Source organism: Lethenteron reissneri, chromosome 23, assembly GCF_015708825.2.
Source record: "Lethenteron reissneri isolate LAM-NWPU_2019-01 chromosome 23, ASM1570882v1, whole genome shotgun sequence".
NCBI classification, from domain to species: Eukaryota; Metazoa; Chordata; class Hyperoartia; order Petromyzontiformes; family Petromyzontidae; genus Lethenteron; species Lethenteron reissneri.
Genome location: NC_083801.1, coordinates 412,030 through 424,192, shown reverse-complemented (window position 1 = coordinate 424,192; position 12,163 = coordinate 412,030). Strand labels below are relative to the sequence as shown.

At 46.5% G+C, this 12,163-nt stretch overlaps 1 protein-coding gene across 3 annotated transcripts; it reads left to right on the top strand.

Moving 5' to 3' along the window:
* The first annotated feature begins 1,478 nt into the window (after positions 1-1,478).
* On the top strand, positions 1,479-11,932 carry LOC133345803 (toll-like receptor 2). Of its 3 annotated transcripts, none has more exons than XM_061556792.1 (3): positions 1,479-1,759; positions 7,340-7,396; positions 8,612-11,932. In XM_061556792.1, exon 3 carries the CDS (start codon positions 8,639-8,641, stop codon positions 11,075-11,077), a length of 2,439 nt encoding a protein of 812 aa, XP_061412776.1. In that variant the 5' UTR covers positions 1,479-1,759; positions 7,340-7,396; positions 8,612-8,638; the 3' UTR covers positions 11,078-11,932. The 3 variants fall into 3 exon arrangements, with proteins under 3 accessions (XP_061412776.1, XP_061412775.1, XP_061412777.1); XM_061556791.1 differs by having other exon boundaries at positions 1,479-2,004; XM_061556793.1 differs by lacking the exon at positions 1,479-1,759 and having other exon boundaries at positions 6,808-7,396.
* Positions 11,933-12,163: the final 231 nt, after the last annotated feature.

Here is a 12,163-nt window from a genome sequence, read left to right as displayed (position 1 = left end):
AAACTCTGTCTGGTTTCAAGGTTCCAGGACCTGAAGATGCAGCCATCAAGGTCTCTGCGTACACAGACAACATATCGTGGTTAACGATGTGCAGGACATGTCCGCACTCTGCTGGGTGGTGGGAGTGTATGAGAAGGCCTCTTGTGCCAGGGTGAACTGGGCCAAGTGTGAGGCTCTGTGTTTGGGGTCACAGTGCGGCGTGCTTTCTGTGCTTCTCCCAGGAAAATTCAGTTGACAGGCTGACAGTATCAAGTACATGGGAGTCTACCTGGGGAAGCCACTCGTCGCTAACAACAATGGGACCTGGCCGACAGAATTGAGAGTAAATTGCTGGCATGGGCACGCCTCGCTTTGCAAATGTTCTTTCAGGGGCGAGTGCTCATCGTTAATAACCTGGCAGCATCTGTGCTGTGGCACAAGACCAAAGCCCTCCAGCCTCCGGGCTGGCTACTCACCAGAGTGAACCGGTCACCCATGCACTTTGTATGGCACGGGAAGCACCTGCTGAGGCTGGGGTTTCTCTGCCTGCTAGTGGGTGAGGTTGGCCAGGGCTTGGCGGATGTTTCTGCCAGGGTGATGAACTTAGTTCTTCTGGCCGTGAAGCTGCTGCTGTACGAAGAGGAGGAGCTACCCTGGATGTCGCCGGCCCTGCTGAGAGACGCAGGATGTCTCTGCTGTTCCTGTTAGACCTGGGCCTGGTCAACTACACGAGGCTGGCAGCTTATTACCAGAGACTTTTTGACGTGTGGCAGAGTTTTTAGTGGAGCAAGGGCACACACACACGATGATATCAAAATTTCTTGAACGAACCCTTGTGCTGCAATAGCCTCTTCAAATCGATCAGAGGAGAGAAGACTTTGGCCCTACACTTCACCTCAGTAGAGGTGGGGACAGTCAGCAACCTCGTGAAGGGCCACCAGTGGAAGTAGAAGACCGCAGCTGAGATCGCTAGCACTGCGGGACTCCACTCCATGCTAGCCGGGGAGAAGCTGCTGTGGGACGTGCCATGAGCCATGCAGGCGCTACGTTTGAAACTGGAGGCGCCGGAGGATAGTGGCGACTACCTGCATTCAGCCTCCTGGCCGCATTGACTCTTGGAAGCTACAGAAGCTCAGAGGCTGCAGGAACGTGTCCCTAATGAGCGTGCCAAAGAGAGCGCTCTCCATGTGTTGCGTGAAAGCGCTGCATTTTGAGGGCCTGACGAACCTACCTGTTTGTGACGTGCACACACGACGCTGTATTGGATTTCACTTCTATTGAAATTGGATCTAGGTGCTTATGCTGCTGGCAGCAATGAAATTGGTTAAAAACTCTCTCTTCATACACCCCACTTTCTTACCATACACCCCACTCTCTCTCCCTACCCCCCCCCCCTTTCTCTCTCTTGATACACCCATCTCGCTCCATACACCCCTCTCACTCTTTCCACACACCCCTCGTGCTCTCTCCATACACCCCTCTTTCTCTCTCCATACACCCTCGCTCTATACCCCCCCTTTCTCTGCATACACTCTCTCTCTATATACACCCCCTCTCTCTCCATACACGCCTGTCACTATCTCCATACACCCCTCTCTATATATACACTCCTCTCTCCATACACCCCTCCCTCTCTTTAGCACACTCATCTCTTCCACGCCTCCACCACCCCTACACTCTATTGCTCTCTCTCCATCCTCTTTCCGTAGCAGCTGCAGGAGACAGAGCGAGCAGCCCAGCGCCAGCACAGCGAGCAGCGCAGACCTCAACAGCAGCAGCGGTATTGTCTTTATTGCGCGTGTGTGCCGTGTGTGCCTCTGATTATCCATCCTGGGTTTAACCACGAGGCTAGATCACAGTGCGAGAAGCTCATGGATCATTGAATGATCTGGAAACAGTCCCTATCATCGGTGAACTCCTCTGGCAGGCGAGTCTGCAAAAGCTGGGCTACGTAGCCCGCATGATCAGCCACCGCATGCTGCCAAAGTAGGCGCGGCACAGGATGGAGAAGATATGAGCTGATAGGTGAGTGGGTGTGCGAACGTGGAGGGGTGAGTGAGTGAGTTAGTAGGAGAGTGTGGGTGAGTGAGTGACATGGGCTAAAGAAGAGATGGACTCATACAGTACAAAATTATTTGGAGCTGAGTGGACTTGCCAATAACCGGTGTCAAGATCGGCCTCTGTGGAGGAGGCTCGTGAAGGATGCTACTAGGCAGTTGGAGGCAGTCACCCTCCAGTAAAAACGGAGGGTGTAGGATCGACAGTCACAACTATCAGAGTGCCGAGTGGCTAAAATGCAGCAAGTTTACACAGTGGAGGTGGTGCATCTGCTATTCATCTCAGTCACTCAAACCATGGTAGCTGGGTCTGTCCCATAACCTCCTGTCTGTGAGCCTTCGATACTTCACTTGGCCTCGGAGTGCACCCAGCCTGGCACAAGCGCCATGGGAATGTCAAAGCCACATAGTGGCAATGGCTGCTGTTATTTCAATTGGTATCAGTCAATTATTTGGGTATTTCGTTGTCTAGGGTATATTTGAATAATGACAGTATCCTTTGGAAACCAGACTCGTTTTATATTGTTGCATGTGTAATGACAGGGTGCCATCTTTTGACCAGGAGGGTTAATCACGAGTTTAGGTGCGTTATGTAATAACCAACTATAAGGGGGGCGTAACTGAGTTAAAGGTAAAAGGCGGGGTAAGTCGGGAAGCTCCGGGAACCTGCTCGAAGGTTCTAGAAGGGGGCGTGGCCAAAGGTTTGGGGCTGTCGTGGGGTCCAGGTCCTGACTCCCGTCGCTGTCTGCGTAGCCGTATATATATATCGTCCAGTGATTGCGCCTCGGAAGTCGCTCCCTACACATGTGTAGTGAGTCCAAGACGAGGGAGAGACGGTTTCTTAGAGGCAACACATTTATTACAACTGGTTGAACATAACACAAAGGGGTAACGGCCCCTTACACCCGATACACTAACGAGGTAGCCCCTCCGGACTAATGTGCCCTCACTCTGGTTATAGTGCTAACCCTATACTGGTTAAGCTCTTTGGGTCTTCAGGTCTTCAGGTGGACGAGGACTGCCGGACCCGTTCAGTGGTCCGGCTTTTATACCTGTTCTAGGGTCTCTCAGCCCCTAGCCATGCCTTCCCTCTGGAACTGTCTAGGGGGCCCTGGAATATCCCCCAGCCCCCTCTTGGGGTCTGGGGACCCTAGTGGCCCAACGTTCCGGCTCATCCCACCTAGCCTGTCTACCCCTTCCTGTTGACACATGTCCGCTACTACAGGTACGTCTCAATGGTAACATACATACAGCCTAACAATGGCGCTCTACATGTAACAGCTCTGATAAAGATGAGACTAAGGATTGTATCCCAGTTTAGGCTGAGGATTGTATCTCAGTCCTGAAATGTTGGGCTCTTGCTGCTCATGTCTTGTCTCCATCAATGTGGGGCTGCTCCGTGCAAGAGAAAGCATCTTGTTGGAGCTTGGCCAAGGCCAAGCTCCAGCAAGAGGCCAAAGCACTAATTTGGTGTGCTTGCCTTGTTCTGGTGAGGTGGAAGCTGCGATGAAATTAATCTTCTGTGCCTGAGCAGGTAATACCTGCCTGTGTTCGTGCAGTGGTCTAACCTGAGTCCTCCAGGTAGTCTCCAAACATGACGACATACTTGTCCTCCCCATGTTGCATAGACTTTGTTAGGGCATACAGCGGAGCATCCATGGCCATTACAGGAATTTGGCCAGGGTGGAGGAATTGTATGGCTTGGCGCTGAACATCTATACCATGCTTGATAATGGTGGCTGTTGCTGCCTTTTCATAGAAGAGTGGCAATAGTTGTGTGAGAGTTGCTTGCTTATCCTCTTAGTTGGAGTCATCTTTCAGAGATACACAGTAGGCTGACCATGCTACATTGTCGCCTTTTTCCAAAAAATCTTCTTGATAAGTTCGAGTGCCCTCGCCAACCAAAGCTTTTCCTGCATCTTTGCTACCACTAGGTATACATCAATTGTCTATTTTGCATTGACAAGCGTCGGCACTGCTACTGTGGTTTCCTTGAGAACAATAGCTGGCACTATAATAAAACTATCAGGCAATTAATGGAACTTCTTTGTATAACACGTAGGCTTTCGTGATCAATATCATCCATAATAGAGGTTTTTGGGTTAGATCGCATAAATATATAAATGTATCATTAAAACCCGCCACCACCCGACACAGCCAACTAGTAAGGGTTGTCACGTAAACAGAACATGCGAATTTGTCACTAGTGTAGTATCTTGAAGGAGACGGAGACTTCTTTAGAGGCCACACGCTTTTATTCAATAACAGCTAGACATTCTGACGCACTGGGGAATAGCCCAATCCACACAACCTAGGGAGGTACAGCCTCCGGGCTATTCTGACTACTCTCCTACTCTAACCTGCGGCTCCTTAGCCGAGGGAAGCTTAACACCCCACCCGCAGCCCACTCAGTCCCGGCTCGGCGACATCCTCGGGGCTTGGGGTCCAGGGTCTCCGGCGGCTCCTTGCTTCAGCTTGAGATGAGATGGACTGACTCCCGCTCTCCGGGAGCCGTCTTATATATCCCCTCTCTGAGGGGCGGGGGTGTCTCGGGGCCCCAGCTCTCGCCAGCCCCCTCCCCTCAGAGCGGTTCCAACCGCCTCCTTGACCGACCGGTCCGGACCAGTCCAGACCGGTACGTACCCCTCCCCTAGGTTGTAGCGCCTGTGTCAACCTTGACCACCACACTAGTACAACACCAGTGTGTTGGAGAGCCAAGCCACAACATTCACACACTGAGTACGACGTTTCACCAGGAATTACAACTAGCTTCATCAGGCGACAGCCAAATTTGTGGAGAAGTCTTACTGGTTCGTTCCTTAAATAGAGGCGTAGATGTGTTGACCACCCTACTGCGCTCTTGCACAATGTGGGATGGGGGGGGGGGATTACTGAGGCAACATACATTATGCATGTGCATTATGCGAGCCCTTTGAACTTGTCCATCCTGTCTATTGTGTTTATTAAAATAGCCCTACCGACAGTAATCCCTATTCAAGTACGCTGCCCTTTGTAGGCATGCTTTAAATAATATGTTATTTGATGATTCGCTTCCACGCAGCACTAAGACGGTAGCTATCCGAACGGTTAAAGTTATTTTGATTTATTTTAATTTCGATAGATTCTCTAATTAGGTTTGGCCAGTAGTAGCTTGTTTTGCACAAAACTTCAACATCATATAGACATGCAGTTAAACAGTGTATCACTCTATAATTCGCTTCCAAGCAACACTAAGCCTGTAGCTATCAGAACGGTAAAATTACGTTGTACTTCTCTAAATTTCAATAGATTATCTAATTAGTCTTGGCCGGTAGTTCCTAGTTTTGCACACAACTTCAACATCAAAATCAATTGAGTGTCCTTGTTGGCACGCGTGTTCTGCTACTGCTGACAGTTGCATTTGGGAGAATTTTATATTTCTCTGATTTTCTTTAAGTCTCGTGCTGATCATTCGTCCTGTTTGCCCAACATAACATTTACCACACGTGCAGTTAATCATGTACGCACCTGTTGATAGCTTCGGTAATACATCTTTTGTACCAGATATTAAATTCTGTATTTTATGTACCATGCCAAATCTGACTCGGATATTTTGTTTTTCTAAACATCTGGCTAGTTTATCAGTTACTCCCGCAATGTACGGTATTTTGATCGTTTAAATTAATTGGGCAGTTCCAATGCTCTTGTTATTTGATTTGGTTTTGGTATTCAATGCCCTGTTGATTTGTGCATCATTGTAACCTTTCATTTGCAGCACTTCTTTAACATGTTAAATTTCACTTCTCAGACTGTCACCATCTGACACTTTCTTAGCTCGATGAATGAGCGTCTTGATAAGAGCAGATCACCCCGCACAGAAATCAACAGGGCATTGAATACCAAAACCAAATCAAATAACAAGAGCATTGAAACTGCCCAAGTAATTACAACTATAAAAATACAGTACATTGCGGGAGTAACTATACTCGACCAGAATATGTCGTTTGATCACCACGTGCAAAATATAGTCAGGTCCTGCAATTTCATATCAGGGCTCTACGACACATTCAACCACTATTCTTTGGTTCTTTCGGTAAAGTCACGTATATAAAGATAAAATAATAAATTAAATTAAATACTAGCATACGACGTTTCGATTGCAACACACATTACATTACATTTCTAAGTATACTAGATTTGTGTTTCTATTTAATTTATACCTGATGATGATTGCTTGTGTTGCAATCGAAACGTCGTATGCTAGTATTTAATTGAATTTATCATTTTATCTTTATACGTGACTTTACCGAAAGAACCAAATAATAATTCCTGCAGTCACGAAAGCTCCAAATCAAGTTTGACATTCAACCACTATTGAGTTGTAACATGGCCAACACGTTGGCGTGTCGTATAGTATCGACAAGGCTCGATTATTGTAACTGACTACTCTATTGGACGTCTGGCAACAAACTTTACGAAGCTGCAGCGTGTACAACATTCTTTGGCACGTGTGGTGACGGGTATTGTAAAATCTGACCATGCCCATCCAGTGCTCACTGAGCTGCATTGGCTTGCAGTTGCCAAACAAATACATTATAAGGTCGTACGCATTAGACACAAAGTGCTTGCCACAAATGAACCACAATACCTTGCTGATTCTCGTCAAGGAGAATACACTATCACGTGAACTCCGGTCATCTTCGCAATGGTGTTTTGTTAACCATCAAATAGAGACGGTCACTGCATTGCGCTCTTTTAGATACGCTTCTGCCACTTGAGCTATGCACTTTTAAATATAAATGTAAAACTTTTTTCTTGAGAACTGCTTTGTGTGCTTAGTTTGTTGTACTTTCCCCACACCTCCGATTAGGACAGATTCCTATATGTACGGTGCGAAATAAGTTTAACATACATACATACACACATACTTGCAATGCTGTATTTGTATTGTGACTTAAGGTAAATTTGACTGGGGTCTGTAATCTCAAGTCGGCTAAACTGATTTGTTCAATGATATACCCACACTATTCTTGCTCTAATGGGAGCGGTGGCACAGTGGTTAGTGCACTGCGCTACGATTCATGCTCATTGCCAACATCAGTAAGGAATATCTGAACCGGCGCTGGGCCTCTCCTATGTCGACTCAGTCTAAAATGAGTACTAGTTGCGGTGTGTAAACATGGGCACTTGGTAGACAAATGCGGCCCGGCGTGGTGCTGGCCACTTACCCCCTTGTGTGCCTTGCCGGTCTAAATCGGTGCTGCTAAAGACTATAGAGGGATATTTGGCTTTATTGCGCTGTGATCCGGATTTTGTTTAAACAGGTGCTGAGCACGGGCCCCAAAACGTCAAGCGGTCAGCAACAAACAGCACCGTCAGAGGTAAGAGTTGACACGTGTCTTGAATAGAGCAAGGTAAGAGCTTAGCGATGCTGGGAGTAGAGAATTCCACAGTGGAGCCGTGCGGGGGAAGAAGCAGACAGAGAGGAGTTGGATCGTGATCTTCTGTGGCACTTCTCTGCCTGTGCGGCAGCTCCTTGGCTGCCATCTTCTCCGTGCGCCTCTGTTCTCTGTCCTCCTTCTCTCACTATTTTGTTTTCCATTTTATCCACAACATTCGTGTCCATCATCCAATTCCCATGTACTACGAGGCCAATCCACTTCTTTCTCGTTCTGATGACTTCCATGATCATTCTTCTTTCATTGATGCCATTCAGGATTCCTTCATTGGTCCTCGTCTCTGTCCATCGTACTCTCTGCATCCTGCACATCTAGAAAGCTTCCAACTGTCTCACTTTCTCCTGCTTCTGTGTCCACGTTTCAACTCTTTAAAAAGCTACACTCCACACCATTGCCTTGATTATCTTAATTGTAATAATAATACTCCATATTTATAGAGTACCAAAGAACTCGCAGTGGCGCTCGCCTGTCCACTTGTCATTTTGCAAACGCTCTGGTGAAATATGCTCGTTATAATATTGTTTTGGAAGCTGGCCTGGACAGATGCCGGTTGCTTGGCAATTGGTGGAAGGCCCATACCAAGCGAATTCCAGATGACCATTTTTGATTCGCTGAAAGTGCGATCTGCGATTAGCAGTCTTGTTATAGACAGAGTCTTTCTTTAACGTAAGAAGTGCTGATTTATAATCACCTTCCTGTCACAGTAGCAGCCAGGCGGATGAATCCCACATTCCTATGGTGGTGGTAACGTTAACTACTCTTAACGTCCCGACAAAGTGATATTCATTTTATCGACACGAGAGAGATTATAGGCCAAGTCAACCACCAACCATTGTTTGAATTCGCAATCTTCCACTGTAAGCGGCTCATTTTACTGCTGAGCCACCTGGCTGGATGCGTAGCCTATTTGTGCTAAACTATTATTATTGTAAAAAATACCATGCTTTTCCAGCATGACAAATTTGGTATCTCTATATGTGCTTATATTGCCAGCCCTGGTACTATGGGCATTAGATGTCACCAAGATTCCATAGTCTGGACTTAATTTGATCCATGTGCAGCCACATTGTTGATTTCTGAGATGAAGACTAATTTCACCGTGCATAACCCTCCAGTTGTAACTGTGTGTGTCGTCAGTGCTGGCTACGAGGGTAAGGGAACGCAATGGAGATGAGCGTGACTCTGCTGGTGATGGTCGTCCTGATGGCGGGAGCTGCGTGGAGCCATAGGACTTCCATCTTCAACGGCTGCCAGATAAGAGGAGTCAGAGCTGACTGCTCACGCCTGGGCCTGCACTCTGTGCCTAAATACCTCCCAGTCACCATAACCTCTCTGGACATGTCCTACAACCAGATCTCTCGCATTCATAGAGAGCACCTGTCAGTACTTTCAGGGCTAAAAACACTCAATGTGGGCTTCAACCAAATATCAAGCTTTGACCCCTGGGCTTTCTCAAACAACTCTGCTTTAGAATACATTGACCTGAGTAATAACAGATTACCAGGGGCATGGGATGACTCCTTTGCTGTTCTCAAGTCTGTAAGATCTCTGGACGTTAGAAACAACTCTTATATTTCTTTACATATTCCAGGTTCCTTCACATCTCTCAAGACTCTGTATCATCTGAAGGTTGGGGGTCCGAATGTCACCGAAATGCACCAAAGTGTCAGCGAGGCAATGGAACTGGAACATCTCTCCGTTGTGACTGGAAACCTGACTATCTACACTAGAGGTTCTCTCTTGGCATTCCACAGTCTAAAGAGTGTTACTCTGGCCTTAACCATGCACACAAACATTGAGCTGCTCACTGACATAATCTGTGATGTCTCCTGTAACAGTGTGGAGTTGCAATTGGAATTCCTTAATTTTACTGATTACTCTGGTGATGTAAACCCTTTTAAATGTATATCAAAGCCACAGAGCATGGTAGAAGTGTTAACTATATCACATACCTACTTCGAAGAATCTGCTGCCAAATTTCTGGTAAATGAAGTCATAGAAACTACGAAACTAAGATGTCTGAATTTACGACACATTAAATATGAAGGCTATGGTTATTTTCCTTTAAGGGATAGTTTAAAGTCTGCTCCAAATGTACGGCATATATTGATTGAAAGCTTTACTATCAAAGGACCTTATTCGTTTTATGCACTTCTAAATCTCCAACCTTTCTTAGTTAACGTTCAATCACTGGCTTTAATTTTTGTAAACCTCTATTACTTACCTTGTGGAATTTTAAGTGGCCTAACAAATATCCTTACCCTTGACATTTCGGGTAATTTGTTGACAGAGTATACTTCATTCCTGACATGCTCTGAAGTACGACTACCAAACCTTACGGAACTAATTCTTAGGAAAAACCATTTGACTCATATCCATAATGTCGGTGCCATGTTAAGAATTTGTCCCTCTTTGAAACTGCTTGATGTTTCTGAAAATCAGATCGTCAGTGAATGGAATTCCAATTGCAAGTGGCCTTCGAATTTGCAAGTTTTCAACATCTCGTCCAATTTACTAACAGATGACGTGTTTGACTGCCTGCCAACATCACTGCAGTCACTCGACGTGAGTAACAATGAGATCCAAAACGTTGGCAATAAATTGATGAAGTTTGAAAACCTGAAAGAGCTGTACTTGAGTAACAACAAGCTGAGCACCATCCCAGTTCAGCTACCCCAGGCTCTGCCCTGGCTGAAGGTGCTGACGATCGCCAGAAACATATTGTGGACAGTGGAGCCCTCTGTCCTGCACCGTCTGGGTAATCTCACCCTGCTGGACATGAAGGGAAACCCATTCTATTGCACGTGCAACATCCGCCACTTTGTCACTTTCTGTGAGAATTCTTCACCATTGCGCATTGAAGGATGGCCATCTGAATATCACTGCTCCAATCCAGAGAATGAAGTTGGTAAACAGCTGTCCTCGGTCTCCTTCCCCACACTCTACTGTGACACAACAATGAAGAGCGTGATAGCCTGTGTTACTACATTCGTTTGCACCGCTCTCCTGGTCGGGCTCTGCTGGTACCTGGATGCGCTTTGGTACGTGCGCATGACGTGGGCTTGGCTCCAAGCCAAGCGGCGGAATTTCCTCTCAGACCCAGACGGAAACAAAGACTACGATGCGTTTGTGTCATACAGCCAGCACGACGCTGCCTGGGTAATGGAGCAGCTTTTGCCTGAGCTGGAGTCGCACTCAGTACCACCGTTCCGACTCTGCGTGCACGAGCGGGACTTTGTTCCCGGCCGCCACATCATGGACAACATCATTGACTGCATCGAGCAGAGCCGCAAGACTCTCTTTGTCATCTCGCGGAGTTTCGTGGAGAGTGAGTGGTGCCACTACGAGCTGTACTTTGCGCAGCAGCGCCTCATTGAGAGTCGAGACGACGCTCTGGTGCTCGTGCTGTTGGAGCCCATCCCACGCGACTCGGTGCCCAGCCGCTTTTGCCGGCTGCGTCGACTCATGGCGCGCAAAACCTACCTGGAGTGGCCTGCACACCGCGGGAAGCAGGCCCTCTTCTGGGCCAACCTGCGAGTCACGCTTGGCCGACAGAAACAACAGGAACCCAACAACGATGCCATTGCTTCGGCACCTCTATAAAAATCCGCCTGCAAATTACATTGCTGATCCTATTATGCACAGAAGTGTAGAATAACTTTCCGTTTGAAATGATCTATATTGTATTACGATTGAGTAACTGGCGTTTTGAAACATACATCTTTATTTCTTAAACTTACAATTTCTTAAACTGACAATTGCAAAGCCACGCCTCACAGTAGGGAATTGGAATTAACATCAAGGGTATTCACCCAACGTTCTTTGTAAACGTAACATATAGTAAGCCCTCGTTTAATGCGGTAGTTGCATTCTTGAAAAGTGGCGTGTGAAGCTAACAATGCTTTAAGCGATAACAATTTCAGAGAGTATGCTGCTGCCTCACAGTATCATTCCGCAAACTGTATCGAACCGCACAGCCACGCAGTTCAATAAAGTAGTTCGTCGTCGACGTTTTAATGGGCGCCATTAATGTTATAATGGATGTATTGCACGATATAACGGGTATGTTCTGTCTTATAACGGTATGTATTCCGCATTATAACAGTGCACGTTCCACGTTATAATTCCGTGTTGTGTAAAAAGGGTTCCCTGATGGAAGAACTGCATTCCAGCGAAAACGCGTGGTGTGAACACGCTTTAAGTGAGGACTTACCGTACTGCCTCTGTTAAACTGTGTTCTTGATTGTCTAGACTAAATGTAAAATATGATTTAAGATTGTGTTTTTATATACGCTACATTTGGGGATAGTGTCAAATAGAATTGCTGCACAATATTGAACCAAGCATCACGTTACTGCTATTCCATTGCGCTGACATTTATAAGCCCAATATGTTGCACAGGTTTAATTTTCATGATATTGAGCCTCTTTTGTAAATAAAACATGGGCAGAACATTTACTGCTGGCTTTGTGGAAGTCAATATTGATTTGCATTTTTGTCAAAAAAGCTGATCTGCTGTATAAACCGTGTTAGGATTGCATTCTCTCCACATCAGTTGTCCAAATAATGGAATGGTTGTTGAAGTTGCTGTTGATCCATTGTATGTGTAGAGACAGTGCGTGTGTGGAGACAGTGGACTGGCAGGCGCGAGTATAAATTACAGGGGATTGATAATAATAGAGGGCGAGT

Excerpts from the sequence above, each read along its gene's own strand:
- LOC133345803 (XM_061556792.1), top strand. The coding sequence starts at position 8,639 with ATGGAGATGAGCGTGACTCTGCTGGTGATGGTCGTCCTGATGGCGGGA.